General features: G+C 37.6%; 1 protein-coding gene across 5 annotated transcripts; it reads right to left on the bottom strand.

The window, feature by feature from the left end:
* Nucleotides 1-203: 203 nt before the first annotated feature.
* Nucleotides 204-22,796, bottom strand: Rtnl1 (reticulon). Of its 5 annotated transcripts, XM_088228949.1 has the most exons (6): nt 22,376-22,796; nt 18,018-18,056; nt 4,535-4,844; nt 1,871-1,977; nt 1,124-1,229; nt 204-1,050 (listed from the first exon to the last, which is right to left on the bottom strand). In XM_088228949.1, the coding sequence occupies exons 1-6, from the start codon at nt 22,425-22,427 to the stop codon at nt 996-998; spliced, it is 669 nt and encodes a 222-aa protein (XP_088085075.1). In that variant the 5' UTR covers nt 22,428-22,796; the 3' UTR covers nt 204-995. The 5 variants fall into 5 exon arrangements, with proteins under 5 accessions (XP_088085075.1, XP_088085074.1, XP_088085079.1 ...); XM_088228948.1 differs by lacking the exons at nt 18,018-18,056; nt 22,376-22,796 and adding an exon at nt 14,825-14,968; XM_088228953.1 differs by lacking the exons at nt 18,018-18,056; nt 22,376-22,796 and adding an exon at nt 7,514-8,558.
* Between the last annotated feature and the right edge of the window lie 1,772 nt (nt 22,797-24,568).

The raw sequence follows: 24,568 nt of genomic DNA, 5'->3' as shown, positions 1-24,568 counted from the left end.
CCCACCTTTAAGGTTGTCACTCTGCCTTCTGCGAATGCACACTTCTTGGGGTTGATAAAATGGAATATAATGGGTTATGTATTATCAACACCCTATTTATGCTGTCTTTGTAAAGCATTTATTTCATGTAACAGATTTAAAAGGGGCTTGCCTTTGTCGGCGAACACATTTAACAGGGATGGTTATAAAATTAGGCAATCCAGTTTATATAAAGCATAGTTCCAATTTATTGAAAATTTTGGTGATACAAGATACAAGGCAAAATCAAAATACATGTACATATTTCAGTACAGAGTAGAGTAACAAAGAAAATTTTTGAATGTACAAATTTTCACCGAAACATCAAAAACATCACAATAATATTTACATCTCAGATGTGGTTTACTAATCAATTTAATAAGCATTGTTTTCCTATATCTAAATAATAAATATAACAAACAGTAAAGGAATAAGTTCAATATTAAGTAACACATTGAGCAAGCGGATCACTGCAGATTGTGGATTGCACTGCAGAAAGGTCCACCCCACTTGTGGCTGCACGGAGGGTATTACAAAACAGGCTTAAACATCATACATCCAAAGCATAAATCTCATCAATTCAAGACTTAAAAGAAATACATTAAAAAGAACAAAGTTAACCATAAAACTTCTTATAACTAGTTAGTACATACTATCGCTTTAAAAGCAATATTATATTATTCTCATTTATGTAAGGTGAGTGGTGATCGAGTAAAATATGGGATTTTAAGGTTTTCTGGTTGACGGGAATGTTTGGTATAAAACATTACAAGATCGCAAGAAGAATTCGTAATGCAGGACACGAGGATGACTTTACTATTGACTATAGTAATGAGAATTGTGTTGCTGATTGAAATATTTCCCGACTGCGGAAATCAAACAAAGAAGTGCAATAAAAAACTTGTTGTAAAACTCGACTTTATTAATATATTATACTCCACACACGAACGTCACAAGTCACACCGGAAGCTGCTGTTTTACTTGTCCTTGTCACTTTCTGCCTTCTTGCCGATGGGGATAGCAGCTCGCACCCTGAAACAGACACTCTAGTTAGCGACGCAGCGCACGTATTGCGGTTCTCTGCTTGGATCTTACGACTACTCACTTGTTGGTGAACTCCTGGAACTTGGCACTGACTACTTCGAGGTTGGCATCGATCTGGCTCTTGTTGCTCTCGTACACCTTGGGAACAGTGAAGAAAGCCACGTAGCCTGCAATAAATAATACAATTTAATCAGTTGCCGATCAAAACACAATTATTTCCTCGAGTTAGTTTAATGTACTAATACATGATACTCGTATGTATGTTAACTAATATTTACAATTATTTTAGTTACTATGTACTAATTTTTACAATACTATATTATTACAGGAAATGTGACACCCTTCCTAAATCAATAAGTTTTCTCTCATTCTTCATACTTTCGGGCATATCATCATTATATTATGGAGAAAATTGTGCATTTTTGCTGTTCCAGAAATATTTTTTTCTTTCATCTTCAAAATAATTAAATTTTATAATACCGATTACAAACATTTTAATTTAGGAACCATTTTCAACTAGTTGTTGAAAAACAACTGTAGGAACCAAGTTGCGATAGAGCGGTGTTCAAAGAATCTCTGATCTAACCTGCTAGTCCGTGACACTACCACGTGACCAAAACCCGCACTGTGCAGAAATTCTGTAAGTACGAGTCACACCAGTAAGTAATTTAGTTTTTTTTTAAATAAATAAATAAAACAATACAATAAAAAACATTGTAGAGGTTAAAAGATGTAAAATGTATGAAATTAAAATTTACGAAGGTAATACATGTTAGAATGAAAAAATAAAGTTATTATAGTTTATTACCGATGATGATGAGAGTCATGCCATTGAAATATGCCCCAACATAAGTTAAGCACCACAGCATAACACCAAATTTCAGTGAGTCTACCAAATCTTCTACCAGGAACAGTCTGCAATGAAATAAATTAAAGGTAAGCTTAGTTATTTATAAAAAGCACAAAACGAAGTACTCAGACCTTACATTATCATGCGCAGAATATGTCATAGTTTATTAACACAAAATAGAATAGTTTATAATATTTAACATGGGGTTTTTATATCCACTGTTGGTTTGGAGGGAAGGGAGTCTTTACTTTAAAAGTGCAATATTTCACAACTTTTAAGATGTTAGGTACCAACTTGCTCCAGAAACCTGACGATATAGTACCTATATCTTTTTTAATATACTTATATTTTGCCTGCCAAGATGCTCCGTGGTCTAGTGGTCAACGCGTTTGCCTGCCATGAAAGAGGTCTCGGGTTCGATTCCCAACATGGTTATCATTTAATAAGTGCATAGATTTTCCGGTCACTTTTCAATATAGGTATGTATGGTATTTTTTTAATGATCCCGTGTAGGTTGGATTCGTTCCAGCGTTTCGGCTACCATTGCAAAAGACATCTTCAGAGTAAACTAATGTTGTGTAGAAAATTATGTGTTTATGTACTAGTAGTCGGCAGTAGGTGCGGTGCATTCATTGTTATTTTGATATTTGTCATATGCAGTGCCGGGAACCATGTTGAGTTTAATTTAAGCCCCTCCTCTACATTGTTTAGGATATTTTAGTGTTATTGTTATTACAAATGTAAAAGCTTTTAAGGTGATCTGTAAAAATGTAATATCTCACATATTTATTGTAAATGTAAAAATATTATCACCATATTTTGTTCTATTAAGTACTTTTTATCTATTCAACTTAATCATATTTTTGGAAAATGCGCCTGATGTTAAACATCAATTATCTCAGTTTTAGGTTGGTGTGGCTTAACTCATTTTTGCAAAACACCATCCAAATAACAGATGCATTACAGCGTAATTGATATAAAAAAACAATAAATTTACCAAATTCTAAAGTTGCGAGACCATTTGCATGGTAAGCAAATACACTAACTACTTTACGGTGGGGCGATTCGATTCGATTCGGGATACTAAAAATAAAATATGTTTTTTTAAGAAATATACACGCATTAAAAACTCCCACCATCTACTAATGTATACATAAAGATAAAAATTTTAATCGAATTGCCAAAAATATGAAAAAACCTCATGCTCGCAGCGTGGGCGAAAGAACCGCCCTTAACAAAACTCGGAGAGCTACTAACTGGCATCTGGCGGAAGTACTGGGAACCTTGCTGTTTACGCGTGTGACATGTGAAATTGTCTCTCAATCCCGAAATACCTGCAATATAAAGAGTGAACGTCTCACGAACGTCTCACTAAAGAATGCGTGAGACAATGAGGAACTTCAGCCCTATGGGAAATTGGATACAATAAATGTTTTCTTGGGCGCAGTAAAAATTGGAGAATTAAATTGTATTGCAAAGTTTCCTGAAAATGTAAGAAGAAAAAAAAACTAACTAATTTGAATGACGTCACTGGTTCATATAAATCAACCAATAATAAGAGAGTTATGGAAGATATCCGGTTGGCTTGCCGTCAATGGACCAATGGGAAAAACTGATTAAGAATAAACGGAAGAGAACCTCTGACATCACACGCGGAGTTATTTTAGAAATACAAAACTTGAAAAAATCATAGCCCTGATAATACGATTTATAAAATTTAAAAAAAATATTTTTGGCTTATTTTAATAGTCTATTAACAAATAAAAAATATTTTGAAAACCGTTCCTCATTATTATTCGGTACTCTTTTTTTACTTCATAATCTGCAATATACGACACATTGGTAAACTTTATATTGTATTGGTGATTTATCTCTGATTTTTGATAAAATGCCTTTTCTGTTTCCATTAAGTATTAATGATTAAATTTTTAAAAAATTTAACCGATACATAAATGTATAAACAGAGGGTTACCGAAAATCTTAACCCATAATTTAATTTATCCATGGAGATAAAGTTATTAGATGCAATATGTACTAGTCACACATCACCAGGAAGGGAGAGATAAGAGTCTTGTAGCCTCTTTTCAGATCCGCACATTGCAAAAAAATTATATCACCATCACTGCACCTCAGTATATAAGGTAAATTTATCTGTCACCCTCAATCTAATTTCCCAATTCTGACAGCAATAAGGTATATTAGTTCATTAGCTCGCTAGTAAACTGGGAGAAACAAGCCTGCTCGGAGCAACCTCTTCATGTTATTTTGCCTGTTTCAAAGACATCCCTATTCAGGCATACATAAAAAATTAAAACCTATAAGGTTATGCAAAATTCATCATCATCATCAAACCCTTATCCACACCCGATGGTGCATATGTATCAGTCTCACACTTCAGGTGCCAGTCTAGGGACAATTTCAGTGTAAAATCATATTTGACAACAAGCATCTCGTGTCAACCCTCCCGGGAATCGAACCCGGGACCTCGTGCATGGTAGGCGAACGTGCAGGATGCTGCTTCTATTTCACACACAAAACTGTATTCTTAATCCGCCTTCGGGCGTGTTCGCACGAACAAAATTAAAATCTATCAAAATATAGATAGTGTTAATAAGTGTAGACCTGCGGAGCTCAGAGACGGCGGCGTTGAGGTGAGCCGTAGCCCACACGGCTGTCTCCTGCGCGCGCTCGGGGGACACACTGAGATCACGCTCCAGCAGTTCCCGGAAGGGATGGCCGTCGGCCGTCTTCTGCACGGCCTGTGCAACGTTGCGGTAGAGGCGGAAGGCCACGGTAGCTGCCAGCAGAAGCAGCGCGGAGTAGGCCAGCACGGAGATGAGGGAGCAGCACGCTAGTGCTAGCAGCAGCACTAGGCCACCGCCCAGTGCCGCGGCCGAGCGGGCCGGACATCTCCAGTACACCAACGCCTCCACTGCAATATAAATTACAAATATGTTATTATTGTTCATTCATTTGATTACTGTATAAATTAGCAGTAATCCGTATGCCATTTTATATATATAAACCTTTAATATTTTGTTCTGTTTTTTTTATGCACTACTACCGTATCATTATTTTATATTATTAAAGTGTGTTCTGCGGAACACTATTGCTCTACGGAGCCTAAATAGGTGTTCCGCGAAAAATTTGAATAATTTTATGTGAAAACCCTTTCGGAATATTTTCCGAAAGCTAAGGATGATTCCTGGGTTCGGAATCCATTTTCCGTGACAGATAAAAGTACGCTTAAGCGAAAATGATTATGAAAATCTAATTGATTTATCAGTGACTGATTTGAAACAAAAATACAAAGATTAAATTATATAAGGATGAGTTTGTTAGAAGAGTACACTATTGTATCGAAACAATCTATCATTGTTTTACTTCCGTTTTCTACAACTTATTTAAGTTACGCGAAGTGGGATTTTCTAATTATGCTACAACAAGATTCAAGTGCAGAAACAGGCCACAGCAGATATAATGTAAGAATTCCACTCACTGCCTGATATAAAAAAGATTTGCGATTCAAAAACTCAACATCATCTGAGTACAATTAGGATGGGTGGGTTCATACTTATTATTTCATTTATTAATTTAGTTTCTATTCGCAAGTAAAAATTTTTGAAAAGGAAATCGAGTGGAGATTAGTTGGCGTCGCGGTGTACCGGTTAGTGAGGATGTAATTTTATCGCGCCATGTGGATTTGGGCCCATTTCAAACGATTGTAAGAATCCATATAAAATAAGATGTTGAATGACATAATGCTGAAATACTTAGATAGAAATAGGAGCATTTTTTAACAATTTTGTTTATTTTTTGAGGAAGCAAGAATCATTATGATTCTGTGGTCAAGGTGAGACTTCTCCGCTTTTTTGGAAAACCCTTGGGAATGATTATCAAATAAGAGCTCAAAGTGTTTTAATTTCGAATGTAGCACCGTAGGTAATAAATGACAATATAAAAATAAACAAAAGAAAGGAACATTTCGTAGCAATAATTATTATAAGGTTAAATTTAGGTGAATGCATCTAATTGGATGGCAGGCCTTATTATGTATTCTCTTTTTTCTCTCTCTATTTATAAGTATTGTAACCTGTACATCTGTTTATTTGTATTCCTAATAACATAAAATTTAAATGAAAATGGTGTTCAATGCATCATTAAAAAACATTACCCACAAGCCTTATTTGGCCAAATCACAAATATGACCCGATTTAAAAAAAAACTTTTTACATTTTGGCGTTTTTTATATCAATTTACGGAAATAGAGTTTCATGATTGCATGAAATAACTGATAAAATCGATTTGATAAGTGATCAGTAATTTCCCATCACTAATGAAATTAGTTTGACAGCTGTCATTCTAATCAAGCTATATTTTAAGGACTATAGTTATATTCTCATAATATTGCAAAGAAAGACATCGGCCTTTATCGAGGTCATTTTAGATATTCCAGTTTCTTGATTGATGTATGTTGGTAATGAATTTACTCAGCAGCGGTCATATAACTATATAAGTTGCATCACCTTGGTTTTAAAAAAAACATTTAGGTAATCAATTATTTAATTTTTCAAATATTTACTCATTTCAAGTAAAAATTCCTAACACGAGGAAAGGAAAGCCAATGTTATGTTATCTTCTTAAAATATGTCAGGGCTGGTATTCTAAACGCTCTCGCGGCCGTATTATCTTGTGTATTTACGTACAAAATACACGCGATGAGATATAAATTGCCGCTAGAGTGGTTTAGAATGCTGCAATTTCTCGGACCGCCACATAGCACTTGGTAATTCCAACATAGATTACGAACTACGAGCTCACTACATAGATATTCATAGCACTCGTGTGACGCGTGAAGGAAATTGTCCGGTGCTCTTATAATGCACCACATTTGCCTACCGAGCGAGAGGTCTCGGGTTCGATTCCCGACATGGTCAACACGAAATATTGATTTAAAAAGGTGTTTTTACACTAGAATATTTCCTAGTTCCTAGTCCTTAGACTGGCACCTGAAACGTGAGACCGGTCATCTTACCTTCATGTTACAAAAGTGATCGAGATACGCTGCGATTTGGGTATCAATGCATCATTAGGTGCCGGAAGGGAATGAATATTGTTTCAGACTGTGATTGCAATACTTATTATATAAAATATATATTTAGGTACCTTGTCAAATTCAAACAATCTCCCGGGCCGCTCGGGCGGTATCACAATATTTATATTATTGTAACATAAAAATGTTTACTCGGTCAAGGTTTTTTGTTTTTAATTGTAACTCTTTGATATTGGTTTTTCGTAGTATGTACATAATATTTACACCTCTTTTCTTCTTTATCTTTATAGTTTTATTGTATTTCATTTTTAATTATTTTTTGCATCTTTTTATTTATCATTTTTATATGCATAGGTACTTTAAAAAGTTGTAATATTATTATTTAATTATAGGTATATTAAATTTTTTAAATTAAGACGTGTGTATTTTTTACACGGTTTTGGTTCCACTTACATTTCGGTAATTTTCCTATTAGATATTTCAGAATATTTTTTGGTAGGTATATTTTACACGATGTATTGAATCGAATACAAATATTGGATAGGTACTTTTAAATTCCCATCACTAAAACGGGAGTCCCAGAGTGACAAGGTGCAGTTGTGCAGCGAGGAGCGGACTAGGGTGAGAGGGGAGCGACTAAAATGGCTGGAAAACGGAACGTCCTATGGAAGTGGACAGTCGTCACGATCACTACACAGTTTGCGGGGTGGTTGGTAATCGATTAAATATGATACGGTTTTAAAGTACAAGTTATATATATTATTATACACACTGCAAGATAAACACATTGTCGGTACTAAAGCGCACGCGTTATCTGTCAGCTGTCAGTACCCGTGGCGGGCGATCGGGGGGGGGGGGGGGGGGGGAGCGGGGGCGCGATGTGCCATGTGTGCCATGTGGCCGCGGCCATGTGGCAGGTCGGCGGTCGGCGGGTGACACGAGACGCGAGCCCGAGCGGCAGGTCGGCTCGGAAGGCGGGCACCGGGCACGGGGCCCCCTGACCCCTGAGCCCCGCTGCAAGGCGAGCGCAGACTGCAGACGTGGACCCGACACGCCGGGGGCGGCGGGAGTTACACGAATGCCGAATTCCGAGTGCGCACTACGCGGCGCGGAGCGTGCCGACACAACAGATTGCATTTATGTGAAACGTTTCGTGAATGAAAATAGTGCCTAAGGTGAGGTGAATTCACGTGCAGTCGAGTGAGTATTACAATGACACTTTACAAACGTGAGTGGCGAGAGCACCGCCACGAGTCTAGTACGACGGGGGCTGAAGGGCACGCGCAGCGCGCGGCCCTAGCCGGGGCACGCACCTGGGCCGCGAGGGGGGAGCTCCTCCAGGCGGGCGGGGCGCTTCGGGAAGTCGCGTCGGACCATGGCGAGGGGCGAGGGGCGGGCGGCGGACGGGGGCACGTGGGACGACTGCGGCGGCCACGGGAGCACTGGCAGCCCGGCGCGCCGGCGGCTGCCGCGAGCCGCGAGAGGATACTCTAGTCTCGTGAATGTGAGTGTGGCGTGTGGCGGCCGGTGACGTAGTTAGAGCTACGGCCGAGCGCTGTCTCCGCACCTCCCCGCCGCCGCCCGCTGCGCACTGACTACCTCCACATCACCAGCCCCGTAATCGCGAGATTCGAGGTGCACACGTAGTACGTAAGAACGAGAACTAATAACCAAACCATGTCAGCGCTGGTAACAATACCAGGGCTGCGATTACAAACGCTATCTTCATCGATACATATAGAGACGGTATAAAGTAAAATCGATATATATGTACGAAAAACTGTATATTTGTATGAAAATTTAAAGTATCTTCGTCGGTAACCAGTAACTCCCCACCAGACCCCACCATCAAGTTTTGATGTAAGTACATCGGTTTGTACCGACAGGTCTAGTACCCCTCGATACGCATATTAAAAGTGACAAAAAATAAGTTCTACCGAGAAATTTTTCCTTTAATTACAATTTATTCATCATTCTGAGTCGGCACCTCAAAGCCTATTAAAAATATGAGAGAGAAATAAGTCAATTTAAAGTAGAATTGAATTCTGACAACTGTCAGTTTTGAAAACGAACACTTAGATGCGGATAATGTGGCAAGATTTTGCCCTATTACAAATAAGGGCAAAAGGTAAAATGGTGCCACTATTAAAAAAAAAAAATAGTTGCCTGAGTATGCGTTAAAGGAGCCGGCTTTGTAATCGCTCGGTAGATTAAAAAATATTTTATTTTTAAAAATTTAATTTCAATTTCATTGATAAACCCTTACGGGTTACATACATTTAACAAAATATTTTTAGTTTTGAAATTTCGTTAAAAAAAATATTAGAATTATTTTTTTTTGTTCCATTTGCATATTACAATGTATAAAAAAAGTAAAAAATAAACTGCAAGAATACTTAGCGATCGAATCTCCGACAATTTATAGATATTTCGATTTAGGTAAAGAGAAATGAGGAAGATCAGTGTCTTTTTTATTTTTTTTTATTTGTTAAGACTATTAAACTAAGCCAATTTAAAAAATATATATATATTTATCGTATTATTAGCGCTATGATTTTTTAAAGTTTTATATTTCTGAAAAAACTCCGCCTGTGACGTCAGAGGTTCTTCTCTGTCAGTTCTTCCGATTGGTTCGTTTACGGTAAGCAAACCGGATATCCTTCAAAGCTCTTAGGTTGGTTCATATGAACCAATGACGTCGTTCAAAGTAGTGCGTTTTTATTATTTTTTTCGTACATTTTCAAGAAACTTTGATGTACAATTTGATGCTCTAATTTTTACCGCGCGCAAGAAAACATTTTTTGTATCCAATTTTCCGTAGGGCTGAAGTTCCTTATTGTTTGGACTCTAGTTAGATCGCTAACTCGCGTTCTAGCCAACAGAGACCAGGTTGTGCCTTGTGCGTTGTAAGAAGCTGAGCAGGCAACAAGTGGGTAGTAGTAGTAAGTAGTGGGCACCCTTCCTGCGTTATGAACCATTATGAACCAAGAATTCACGTGGATGATGAATGACGAATAACATTCGAAATGCCACGATAAACCGAAACTGATTATTGTACGTAGGTATTTGGATCATTCTGGATAGAGGTGCTTGGAAACCATAATTATTATGCTTATGATGACTGACGAACAGAATGTCATTATTTCCGAGTCTACGCGAGGACTTATGTATAACTTATATTTTCAAATTGAATCTTCATATTGGAATATGTTTTTGCACAAGTGGCCAGGAAGCCAAATTTCATAAATATATTTAAACATTAGAGTATATGCATCTATATACTCTAAGATTTAAACAGACTTATATTTTCTTTGCACAACTGGCCAGGGCCCCGATTACAATGGGAAGTTAATCTTCAATTTTATCTACAAAGTAAAATTAAGTTTTCTGTATGAAAAGCAGAATATGCACACATTTTTTTATTCTAAACATGTTCAATTAAAGGTTATCGACGAAGATAATTTAAATGTTCATGCAAATATACTCATTTTCGTACACAAATATTAGTTTTTCTTTATAGACAGTCAAAGATAACTCTATTAACTTCCCATTGTAATCGGGGCCCAGAAATCATCCTTCGTAGGATGAATTGCCAATAACTTAGCTGCAGCAAATCACTAGGGAGTGAATTCGCGTTCTTTGCGGAAGTGACCCCCCCTCCCCAGTACCTTCCTTTAGTCGAAGGTCGAGGCAGGTCGAGGTGCAAATGTGCTAGTGAAAGGACGTGTCGATCGGGCTAAAGAAAAGAGCATTTTAAACACGTGAGTGAGACGCCATTTACGTAACTTTTTGTTTTGTGATATATCCATCATGGACAAGCGAGTTGCCGCATGCCGGCCCGAGCGGTACCAGCGTACCGGGGCTCGTACTGCAGACCGAGAAGACGAAATATAACTATGGCTTCTTGAAGAACTCAATTATAATGATAATCCTATATCATCACCGGTGGCTGAGCGGCAACAAGTCTAGGGGTAGTATTCTAGATCTTCTTTACCCCCTAGAGAGTGATTGATTTGAAGATTTTTTTTAATGCGAGGACACTTTGCTTCATATAATGGCCACACTGATGATTGAATGTCAAATGAAGTGATACCTGGGATAATACTTAAAAAAAAGCCAATATATGTATATGTATAACTATTATCAAGGAGTGGTTAGATCAAAATCTTATCTCGCTAAATTGTAATAAAACACATTTTACAACTCAAAATCATCTTTCCCTTCTTCTTCCCTTAATGTAATGTTTCATAATAGATATTGCAATCCTGACATATGTAATAACTGCGAAAAAGCAGAATATGCACACATTTTTTTATTCTAAACATGTTCAATTAAAGGTTATCGACGAAGATAATTTATATGTTCATGCAAATATACTCATTCTCGTACACAAATATCGGTTTTTATTTACAGACAGTCGAAGATAACTGTTAAATTCCCATTGTAATCGGGAGGCCTGACTACATAAATATACTCTAATAAACTGATATTCAACATGTATCTTTTTTGGGTGATCGGCGTTTTTCTATCGGCTATCATTGCGGGAGCCATCTTCGGAGTAAACTATGTTTACAGGCTAAACAACTGATCAGGAGGCCTAATGATATAGATATACTCTAACAAACTGAAATTTTCAAATTAAATCTTCATGTTGAAATATGTTTTTTTCCCATTTCGTATAAAAAACTACTACCGTTTCATTCGGAACTCGTCCATTTTCAGTTATGTCGCTCATTTTAATGGTTATTTAATTTTAAGCTCAGGGCCTTGATTACAACGGGAAGTCAACATTATTAGTTATTATATTAGTTATTTACAATTTGCTTTTTAATTCAATTACTTTTATTATATCCATATAAATTTTTTTTTTCTTTTTTACTATGTAAAGTTTCACTTTTTATTTTGCATGGCAGTATGCTTCTTATTGTTTCTAAATGTATACAAAAAAGCATTGTTTATCTTTTAAATTTTTACGCACTATGTTTGTACTTAACTGTATATTTTTTGTAAATGCCCCTTGGGCGTATTGTAAAATTAAATAAATAAAAATAAAAAAAAATAAAAAAAAAAATTATCTTCGATTTCATCTACAAAGTAAAATTAAGTTTTCTATTTGAAAAGCAGAATATGCATACAATTTCTTCTTCTAAACATGTTCAATTGTAGGTAACCGACGAAGATACTTTAAATGTTATTGCAAATATACTCATTTTCGTACACAAATATCGGTTTTTCCGCCGCCGCGTCGAGAGAATCAGCCTAAACAACGAAATGATCTATTGTCATCACAGCAGCAACAATGTTTCGGAAACAACTGAAATTGCAGCAAATCGCCAAGTACCTAGTCCCTAGTCCCGCCCCGCATACCTATATCTGGGAGCATTTGATGATTATCACCATCAGATTTCCACAAGTATGGAACGAGAAGTGGAGATGATTTCAGGTTTCTTAATGTAAGACTGACTGGATGATCAACGAAGTTTCAAATTGTTTAATGAATTGCCAGAAAGTCTTAGGGATACATTATTTGTACCGACTCGTATATTGTGAAGATAAATAACAGATTTATACATTCTATTTTTTTCAATCTGTACTTTTTCTTTTAGCTCATAGCTCGTATGTTTAATTTTTTATTTTATTTTGTACAGGTAGATATGTAAGAATGTAATTTATAATAACTTAATATGTCGATTTATTTTTAATATGCGCTCATTGTTTTTTTTTATACGCAGGTGTAGGTATGTTATCTAAATAATATATTTTTTTAAATAATTAGTTTAGGCATATTTGAGTTAATTGTAATTTATTTTATTTGATTCATAATATGGCTCATAAAAATAAACAATACATACGAAATTGGTATAATAGTCACAATTTGTTATGTTTAGGTAATGTTCATCAATTATATGTGAACACGACATGCACAAATAAGTCCAAAATGTTTACTAGCTTAATTAAATTATATTAATATTATTATGAAAGTTATTACAATAAATTATACTAACAAGTAGGACTATTTGATTGTATAAATTGTGTTCCAGTTAATAAATAATGTTATACTACTAAATAAAAACAAGTCACAAACAACGGGAACTCGGAGGACTTCGTAAAAATCAAGCGACGCCGACGTAGAAATTAATTGCGATAATGAGAACCGCCATACCTATAATAGATAAACTATCCGAAATGTGGAAGGACAAGGGACCACATATTTGTGTATGGCCCATTTCACACGCATCGTCTAAATCTACGCGTCATGGTAAAATTAGGGTGGATTGACTTTTATTATATTATTTTGCAATTATTTTTGAATACAATAAATACCAAATACATAATAATAAATAATACAATAAACGCTTATCAATCGTGTTTTTTTTTTTCGTTTTATTTCCTTAGTTTCTACTAGCGGGCGAAATCGAGTGGAGATTAGTCGGCCTCGCGGTATACCGATTCGTGCGAATAATTTGAAAAAATAAATAATCATACGATAAATGTCAATCCACCCTATGGCCGTTTTCAGATCTCGGCAAAATCCATCCGGTCCCAAAAGAAATAATTCGCTCCGTGTTTGTGTTTGCTGTTTTGTTTTTTGTCCGTATGGCCGACTCTATAGGCGGGAGCGAATTATTACTCCGAGACCGACCCGATAAAATAACATAGGGTGGATTGACTCGCTCGAAAGTTCCGTAAAATCAACTTGCCCCAATTATTTTGAAAGTTTAACAAAATTTGAACGAATGTTGAACAATTTCGAAGGTATTACCTATTGTATTTTAAAATAATAAAAAAATACGTGTCTACAAGAAGGATTCATTACACAGCTGGCTTATTCTGTTACAGTTACAGAATAAGGCCAGTGTACATGCACACATGCGCACTACATACATAGATAGTGAATCTAGGAGTCCCCGACCTCCGACCCCGTACACCGCTGCAGCGCGCAAACTGCAGGTGCAGAGGTGCAGAGAGTGCGGAGTGCGCGCTGTACACAGTGCGTAGACTGCCTACCCGCAGCCACAGCGCAGCGGTGCAACACGGCAGTACAGCACCGGCACCAGCGCTCAAGGCGCGAGGCTATAATTATCCGAACTGAATTCCATCATACATATACACGCTGAATTTCATCATACATATACAAATGGCGAGATACATTTGGTATGAATAATAGCAAAATACACGGGAATGTCTGTATACGTACATACTCATGATCGTATCGGTTCCTAAAGGAGTGAGGGAACGTCGCCGGTTGCTGGTAATGGGTACACCGAGGTACGCGATGGAGGTCGAACCGTCGCGCGTCGAACGCGGGACCGGCCAGTCCGCTTTAGCGGACGCGGGTACCTACCGCCTACCGCCCACTGCTAGGTATGCGGGTATACGTACTGATCGGTGTTGGTTATATTCATTTCGGGTCATGGGTCACGAGTCACAAATAATTGCACGATCGTGATGGCGGAGGGTCGAGTCTATCCACATTTTTACAGGTTTCCCGATGACAGTTTTATCACTAGGCGTCCTGAACATTCCGACGAATGTGCTATTTATTTTTTAAATCAACGATAGTCGCGGTAGATATTGCAGTTCCCGATATCTTCGTACGAACACTGTGTCCCTGCATATAGAACATATAGCAAATAGGCACAGTAATTATAGGGGGGGTGGGGTGCTATCCGAAGGGGGCGCAGATCGTGTCACTGTTCAAAAATTAGGCTCCGACCGAAAACGGTCGAGAGGCTCGGCACTACACTGCGATGCACGCGCGCGGACGACGGGGGCGAAGCTCCGGTCCGACTCGCGGTCACTGTCACACCGGCGCGGGAGGCTGCGCCCCCGGCGTGAGGCGCGGGCGCGGGACTCACCTTCGGGGCGCGTGAAGGAGAAGCGCAGCGCGGACAGGTCCACGTCCATACTGCGGGCTGGGGGGGCCGCGACTGCCCGGGCCGGCCGCATATAGCCGCCAGCCCCGCCGCGCGCCGCCCGCCCGCGGGGCACCTCGCGCCGGGGGCCCGCCGGCCGCGGGCGCCGCGCCCGCCCGGCCCTGCAGCCGCTCCGCCCTCTGCACTAGGTGCCGCCTACTGCTACCGGTACGCGTTATATTTCTACCCGCTAATAAATGATCGACGTGTGGCACATTTCAGACGATCGTACAAATTCACGCGGCACGGTAAAATTAGGATGGATTTATGTTTATCGGGGGTGTTTTTTTTAATTGCTTTATTTAATAGATTTACGGTTCGAAATATGCAAAAAAGATTACCGTGCCGGGCGGAATAAATTGTTTCAGAAGTCAGCAGTGTCAGCAGTGTCAGTAGTGTCAGTAGTCACGGAGTCATAAACACTCGTCCAGGGTTCTGGTAATATTTCACAAACAGCATTCCGCTCAGACACGGGAACTTTTCAGCACAACCAAATCAAACCCCATCTCATGTGTATTTGTATTAGTACGCTACGCGGTACGTGGTGCGCAGGGACCGCAGGGTACAGGCGCAGAGAACGGAAGAACGGACCATAATAATGAAAGGTATAATACATATGTATACTGTATACGCGTAATCGTCTATCGGTTGAAAATATTCATATTTCAGTATACATACTCGTAGCAACTAATATTTTTATATAATTTCATAAACGCGATATTCGTTAGCGTAGCATGGAGATTTTACGCTAAATAATGGATTTTTTATTTAAGTTATGATATCTTTATTTGATTTTAAAATTGCGACTATTTTTAGCAAATCTAACAGTAGAATATATAAATACCTTACCCGAAATCGTCGCAACTCGGCTAAAAAGTTCGATTAGAACTCCAATGCATAGGATTAATTTATTTTATAAGATAATTCGACAAAGATACATACGAGTATTATAAAACATACAATTTGAAGGTATTCGTCGATACAACTTTATACGCATATGCGCATATATTCAATTATAGAATTACATTTGTTGTTACTTTTTAAAATGTTTTTTAAATTCTTATATACATAGGTACAGTATACCCTGAATGTCCCCAGTCGGCGATTGAGATCGTACACAACATTTTATCTTCCAACCTTCAATAACAATATGGCCCACTAAAGCATTATAATGTATGTTAAAATTGTATAATAATGTAGAAAGTAATGCTGATATTGATATCTTTAACGATACATTAAATAATTATAGGAAAACTGTAACGCAATTTATAAAATTAAATAGTCACTTATGTTAGTTAGGTAAAATAATTTGTAATAACCTATAAGTAATAATTTATTGTAATAACTTGTAAAACAATCATAGAATTCAATTAAGCTAGCCAATTAAAAAATATATATATTGTGAACTTTTTTTTCTTCTTTATTTGTGCACGCTGTGTTCACATATAATTGATGAACAATACCTAAAATAAAAATTTGTGATAATTATACCAATGTCATATGTATTGTTTATTGTTTGTGAACCAAAATAAATAAAATATTTTTATATATAATACAGGAGTCTATTCGAGAATTTTAATATCGAGACTCTCGAGATCCTAGTATCGAAATTTCGAGATTATCGAGATCAGCAGGGCGATACTGAATGCTCTTGTGGGGGTAGAGAAAGCTCTATCTCTCTTTTCTACTCTCGCAAGAGCGTTCAGAATCGCACTGCTGATGAACTAATGTGAGGCTTTCCCGGCGAGATCAGAAGAAGTCAGCTAGTTACGCATAATGAACTTGAGGTGTATTAATAAGTATTAATTTATGTTATCAATCAAAATTCTCTGTTCGCGCCGCTAAGCTGGCTACCTCGGATGTTCTGTGCAAAAAAGACTATCAAAAATGTGAAATCTAAGGGAGTCGGACAGCGACGACGAAGGCACCGAGAAGGTGAGAAAGAAAGTTGTAAAAACGACGAGGAAATCTTCGGTGAAGTTCAATGTTTTCATAGACACACCGAAGATGATCTTGGAAAAGAAATAACATCAGCTCAAGATTTCAAAACGAGCTGGAATATCCTAGCGAACATGATATCTCGTTTCCTAGGGCCGAACTCTTTTGGATGTTAGTGTAATTAGTGTCCTGACGAAAATACGGGTACGTTTTGAACCGGCGGACGAAGATAAATGGGTAAATGGATACATATAAATATTTATTAACATTTATCCATTAAAATGATTTCAGTTAATTCAATGAAAAATGGTTGCCTTTACTACGAAGCGGTGACAAGCAAAAAATCATCTTTCACGTACATAGAACTGGATGACGTTTTGAGAGGTCGGAGTATTTTAGTTCGATATTTAATGGCAGTCATATGCACTAACCAGTTAACCACGAGTCCGACTAATCTCCATTCGATTAGAGGAGCCGCTTAATATATTTAAAAAAAATACAAAATAGTATAATAAATGTCAATAAACCTTAATTTTGCTGTGCCGTGCGGATTTGGACTATACGTGTGAATTGGGCTATAGGTCCTAACTAACTAACTCGCAGACAGCGGTAAAAATCCACCCGGCACAATCAAATAACATAGGTTGGATAGATTTTTATCGTATTATAATAAATTTTATAAACATTTTAAATTTATTTAACGGCAGGTAAACCCACTAACCAGTATACAACGAGGACGAGTACAATCAACCCATTCTAATTTTAGCATGCCGCATGCCGTTTGGATCGGTACGATGTACGATACACGGGAGACGGGCCGTTGACGGCGTTGACTCATATCAGTCATAATATCTCATATCATACGTATTGTACAAATCCGCACGACAGGGTGGAAATATTTGTTTATTGCGAATGCTGTAAGTTAATTGATTGAATTACATTTTAATTATTGGTAAGGTAGACATCCAAAATGCAATTTCATTGGACTAGACCCAACATTTATTTATTAATATACTATTTTACGCGTCTCGTCTTCATAGGACACCTTTACTTACGGTACAGTTTTTACCTAACTGTACAGTTTCAAAATCCGGCGAAAAGAAATCCAGTGGATATAAGTCAGCCTCACGGTGTACAGTTTATAGTTACTAGTTAGCGCGTTTGCCTGCCAAGTAAAAGGACGTGGGGTGGTACTCACCTCGCGGGTGAAGGCGCTCCGGGTGCTGGAACAAGGCGCCTGCAAGGGAAATAGACGGCAGCGTTAGTGGTTAGTGGTTAGTGGTTGGCGGTTAGTGGTCGGTCAGTGGGCAGGCTGGGAGGGCGCGGTTATCGCGGGAATGTGGGCCGGGCGAGGGAAACACACAACATAAACAACGTCTTTCTTCAACTTTGAAACTGCTAAAGTACATATTAGTTAGTGCAATGCTTGTTGTTAGTTTCGGACTGTTGAAAAGTTGAAACCAACCGCTCAACAGTCATTGCGTAGAACCTATAGTATTAGAAGTAAGCCAGAAGGCATCGTGCTATATTTACTCATAAATTAATTATACTAAAAATAATTAAGATATTTGTTTTAATGCCTCCACAATTCACACGCAATGTACTCGGTTAGCATTCGCAACTTACTGTGCTGATTTATGAAGTTTTCTGTCCCCAGATAACCGTATTTTTTTAAGTGGTTCACTCCTACTCGTGCTCGCCTCCCCCCTGATAAAATATTTAAAAATAAATAAATTCCTTTATAAAAATATATTTTTATAAAGGAATTATAAAAATAGTTTACTTCCAAATGAAAATGATTTTTAAATTATCGCAGACCTATAAAACCGCCAGGGCCCCGATTACAATGGGAAGTTAACATTTATCTTCAATTTTATCTACAAAGTAAAATTAAGTTTTCCCTATGAAAAGCAGAATATGCATAATTTTTTTTCTTCTAAACATGTTCTATTATGGGTTACCGACGAAGATACTTAAAATGTTCATGCAAATATACTCATTTTCGTACACAAATATTAGTTTTTCTTTATAGACAGTCAAAGATAACTCTATTAACTTCCCATTATAATCGGGGCCCAGAAATCATCCTTCGTAGGATGAATTGCCAATAACTTAGCTGCAGCAAATCACTAGGGAGTGAATTCGCGTTCTTTGCGGAAGTGACCCCCCTCCCAGTACCTTCCTTTAGTCGAGGGTCGAGGCAGGTCGAGGTGCAAATGTGCTAGTGAAAGGACGTGTCGATCGGGCTAAAGAAAAGAGCATTTTAAACACGTGAGACGCCATTTACGTAACTTTTTGTTTTGTGATATATCCATCATGGACAAGCGAGTTGCCGCATGCCGGCCCGAGCGGTACCAGCGTACCGGGGCTCGTACTGCAGACCGAGAAGACAAAATATAACTATGGCTTCTTGAAGAACTCAATTATAATGATAATCCTATATCATCACCGGTGGCTGAGCGGCAACAAGTCTAGGGGTAGTATTCTAGATCTTCTTTACCCCCTAGAGAGTGATTGATTTGAAGATTTTTTTAATGCGAGGACACTTTGCTTCATATTTTTTTTATTTTTTTTTATTTAATATAATCATACAATGCATATACATTATACTCCCAGGAGTTATTAGAACTCATTCATATAATGGCCACACTGATGATTGAACGTCAAATGAAGTGATACCTGGGATAATACTTTTAAAAAAGCCAATATATGTATATGTATAACTATTATCAAGGAGTGGTTAGATCAAAATCTTATCTCGCTAAATTGTAATAAAACACATTTTACAACTCAAAATCATCTTTCCCTTCTTCTTCCCTTAATGTAATGTTTCATAATAGATATTGCAATCCTGACATGTAATAACTGCGAAAACATGAAGTCTGAAAGGTGAATAAAATACCCGGGAGTAATCATTGACTGTCAACTTAAATGGACTAATCATCATGAAGTAATTGTTAATAAACTAAGATATTTAACCTATGTGTTCAAAAGACTAAGTATTTACGCCCAGCTAAATACAATTAAAATGGTATATTGTACAGTCATCGCTTTCCTATGGAATAATTGGATGGGGGGGAACTTACAACAATCATACTAAACCATTAGAAACTGTTCAAAAATTTATATTAAAAATAATGCTTCACAAAAATCGCACTTTTCCCTCTTTCCAATTGTTCCAAGAAGCTAAACTTTTAAATCTAAGACAAATATATTGTTTTCAATGTTTAAAATATATATTTAAGAACCAAAATTTATTTACAAGTAATTCAAATAGATCAAGTCGAAGAAGGAATCGTGTGTTAGAAATACCACATTGTAAAACGAGGCTCGCACAGAGACATCTATATTTTATAGGCCCAAAAATTTTTATTTTTTTTACTGATCACTTTTCATTGATTCCAAACTTTCAAAATTTTCCTTCTTTTAAAAAAACATGCACTATCCTGGATTCAAACTAAAGATATGAACTCTTTTTTTCTATGATGTATTTTGTTGCCCTTTAATAATAAGGAATATTTTTGTATTTTTTAAAAATATTTTTTATTTCCTTTTTTAATTACTATATAAAAAAAATACCACATAATCTTTTACAGAATATTTTATTTTTTCTTTCTTATGTTACACAAAAATAGAATTGTCCATTATTTATTATAGGAACAAAAATTCATTAACATTTTCTTGTATACCCACGAACAGGCCATGCCTTTGTGAGGTTTTTTTGTTTACTATTTTTAATATTAATATGTATTTCATTGCTTTGTAATTATGCTTACTTTTTTGAATACTCTGTTTTATCACTTATGTTCATTGTAAAAAAACAAACAAAAATACATTCTAAAAAAAATTAAAAAATATCCTAAAATAGAAGATTCATAATTGCATCCCTGGAGCGCAATGATAGGAAAAGATGATTGGTGTGTCCTTCTGGCAAGCGTGCGAAGACAATTCATGTAGGTTTTAAGTGTAAAAATCCAATTTACAACACATGCATGGTCAGAGTATGCAAAATCTGCTTCAATTAGTAAAAAAAGAAATGTGTATTTCTACCCATTGTTAAATCTATGTTTTTTTTTTTTTCTTTTTCTAAAAAACATCCTTTCTATTGTAAGAATATGTGATAAATTTCATGAAGTTTCATCGTTCATTTGAAGTAATTTTACTAAACACTATTTTTACATTTTTTCATTTTGTCAATATTGTTATTTACCAATTAACAGTATATGAACCATGTAATTATAAACAAAAATAAAAAATGAAAAGCGAACATAAGACATTTTTAAAATATATATTTTTAAAAGGGTGGGTCCAACGGGGCTCGCTAGTAACGTATTTTTTTATCACAACGACAGTTAAAGAGTTAAAGATAAACAAATTTTTCAAGAACCACTGAATTGTTACCTCTTATACAATTCAGAATACCCAGATTCAAACGCAGATTAAGACACAACGCTCAAATCTGGGTAAAAAAGGATGTATCAATCGAGTATGATCCTCATATAACAATAATTTTAGTATGATAGATGATGGCCTTTTCGGTGGAACATAATATCATGTTTAAAAACATGCGAAAATTGCGATATTACATGAGAAAAATGTGTGAATATTCGTTTAGATTCGTATGTTCAATATTTACTTTCCTTCACTCTTCTTATTTCTCTCTTCCTCCCCCATTTTCCCATTCCATTTTTATATTCCTTTAACTCCCGGTGAACTGCATGTTTTTTACTACGCGAACCTCGGTGAATCTCTTAATTGTCTAGTTATAGTTTGTCGTTACTTTGTATGTACATATTGTTTAATTTTATACGAATGCGTTGGTTTCAATAAATAAGTTAAAAATACATACAGTAGATACATCTAATAGTACATACGCTTATATATTTGGTAAAACAAATCAAACAGATAAACCAAAATCTCAAGTCTGGACAGCTAATTAAAACGCTCTCGCGGCCGTAGAAAACGCTTTTATAGCGCGTATTTACGTACCAATAAAAGTGTTTTCTACGGCCGCGAGAGTGTCTGAATAGCGCATAGCAGTCATGTCAAAAGCGGACTAATCGTAGTGCATATCGAATAGATATTATGACGATACGTACGAACGGTGGACTCATGGGGCGCTCTATTGTCTCTATCGCTCTGTCCACGGGGAATCAGGGAAATGGCGTGATGCCGTGATGGCAGTAATAGAAGTACGTGATATATTAACACAAAGGCAGGTAAGCATAGACAGATATCCGCTATCTACTGATACCGATAGCGGATAATATAATATCTTCAATCTATGATAGCAGAGGCAGAGGCAGAGGTCTGATACAGAATACAGAGGGCGAGACAGAAACTGTTCGTGCAGTTATATTATAAACCGGACACTATGTAGATATGAAAGTAATTATCGATCAGCAAAAATAATATAATAAGTAGGTAGATTTACATATTCCAGTTCAGAAAGGCTCGCACAATTTTACGTAGGTATACCTACTGCGCACTGACCGCGAGACTCGATCGAGGCACGAAAGATGAGGGATGTTCAGGGCGTGGGCGGGGGGGACTTACTCATGCTAAATGCGGACAGAAAGCAGCAGCCGCCCTCGGGGGCTCCGCCCATGGTGACCGGGTGCAGCGAGCGCCGGCACTAGCACGAGCCCTGGGTGACGAGTCTTGCGCGCGCACTCGCGCCACCGTCAACACGACGGCTCTGACGGAAGGCGACTGGAAACTTGCGACTGTGGCCTGTGGCGACCGCCGACTGGAGCTGAAGACGCGGGACTGACGGAGAACGATTATATTTCGATTATCGTATCGACTGATAAGTCAAAATTGAGTCAATCATACCGATTCATACAGATAATCACCGGACAGGGTGCGAATATCGGGAGTCGCGCGAACTGTCGGCGGCTGCTGGTCGCGGGCGCGGAGTATCGACCCGCGCGGGCGGCTCGCGCGCAGCCGCCCCCCCTGGCCCGCTCCACTCCCCGCGCTACACAAAGGCTACACACATACGAAATACGAACTGCTTCTTACTACAAAAAATGTTACATAAATGATAACACGAGAAAACATTTTACTGCGTGATTCTTAGAAACCGAGTAGGTAATGCTGGACCTTAAAATCCATCGATGTAGCAGGCGCTGGCGCTGGCGCTGATAGGTTTACCATTTTTTTATTTTATTCATTAAAATCGTTTTTCATATAAGTACATGGATTGACAGTACATCAATATACCTATATAAATGCCAATGTTCGTATGTGTGTCCTCGTTAGACTAAATAACTACTGTACAGATTTACGTGCGGTTTTTAGCAAAATGATCTGGGCATGTTTACAGCTGTAAAAATCTCAAATACAATCCGTAGAAAAATAGTTAGGATAGTGAATGCTTTATTGATGGCGAAAATGCATACACTTAAAATGGGGAGGATAGTTTTTTTTTGTACACAAAAAAGGTTATATTTGAATGTTTACAAACAACACTTGTTTTTCGTGAATCCCAATCAGATTCTTTTCTTAAATTCCTTACAATTTCTACACATTTATTTATTTTTACTGGATAGGTACTAATGATTTTTAGTTTTGGAATTCGATTATAAACAATAACCCAGGTACCTACTTACCAATGAAGAGTTACATAATCGTTTATCCGAACGGTTTTTACACGCTTTCATGACACAATCGGGCATTTTGGTTTAGAAGTTAATGTCAAGCTCACGGGACAACGAAACGTCGATTTTGTTTATTTTAGTTAGGCATAAAAAGGCCTGACATGCAGTTCTCTTTTCGCACAGGCAGTATCGGGAGGCATCTGCAAAGCAGTGACAGAAAAAAATGTTCAAATACATATTTATCAAAATTCACTGTCATCGCATTTAAAGACTATGGGACTCATGGTGAAGGTTATCTCTGACAGAGGAAGAAAACCCACACTCAGGATGGGTGGGCGGGCAATACGATTTTTCCAAGGTACTTGGGTGTCCTTCAAAATGATATCCTCAAAGGCGTCTATGAAAGTACGAAGGGTGAGCCGAGCAACGTGGGGAATAAAAAGTAATGGGGTCCGACTAATATACCGAGGAACTTATGTCGAACAGTTAACATATGCTGCTAAAATTTGGGCTCATCGTGCATCCTCTGGTGGCGTCTACAGGACCCTCCTGAGTGGCCAAAGGGTCCCTCTAATTGCACTCACGGGTGCTTACAGAACTGTGTCCACAGCCGCCTTACCTGTCCTGGTCGGGGAACTTCCGGCAGACTTAGAGGTACTGGAATCTGTTGCGGTTAAAATTCTAAAATAAGGTGAGTTGGTTTCATATTTTGACATCAGTGTTCAAAACCGAGAGGGTAGTAGATTAAAACCGTTGACAAAAGTAATAACAGAAAAAAACTATTGACGAGTGGCAAATTAGGTGGGATGCATCTCTGACGGGGCGCTAGACGCAAACATTTTTCCGGGCATACGAAAAAGACTAAGCCTAAGGAAAATTAACCTGGATCACTGTGTTGTCCAAATGTTGCCTGGACATGGTGAGTTTAGGTCAAAATTATATGACATCGCGCTAGTAAGAAATCCTGAATGTACTTGCGGGGAGCCCCGTCAGATGGCTGAACATATCCTATGGCATTGCCCGATTTTAGATACTGAAAGGGAAAACATGTTGAACGGCTTGACAGAGGTGACGAGGTCGATGTGGAATCCAAGCTTATTGGCTAATCCAACTAACGTTAAAGCATTTTTTTTATTTTGTGAGCGAA

The sequence above is a fragment of the Micrasema longulum genome, unplaced genomic scaffold, assembly GCF_059751315.1.
Source record: "Micrasema longulum isolate JH-2025_06_02 unplaced genomic scaffold, ASM5975131v1 h1tg000617l, whole genome shotgun sequence".
NCBI lineage: Eukaryota > Metazoa > Arthropoda > Insecta > Trichoptera > Brachycentridae > Micrasema > Micrasema longulum.
Note: the sequence above shows the minus strand (reverse complement) of the source record. Positions and strands in the feature narration are given on the sequence as shown.

What these genes read in the sequence shown, in the direction of transcription:
- Rtnl1 (XM_088228949.1), bottom strand. Translation starts at nt 22,427, where the DNA reads ATGGGCGGAGCCCCCGAGGGCGGCTGCTGCTTTCTGTCCGCATTTAGC. An exon ending in TCTGTCCGCATTTAGCATGA is followed by an intron (nt 18,057 to 22,375) that starts GTAAGTCCCCCC and finishes TTTCCCTTGCAG; the next exon opens with GCGCCTTGTTCCAGCACCCG. An exon ending in GGAGCGCCTTCACCCGCGAG is followed by an intron (nt 4,845 to 18,017) that starts GTGAGTACCACC and finishes TTTATATTGCAG; the next exon opens with TGGAGGCGTTGGTGTACTGG.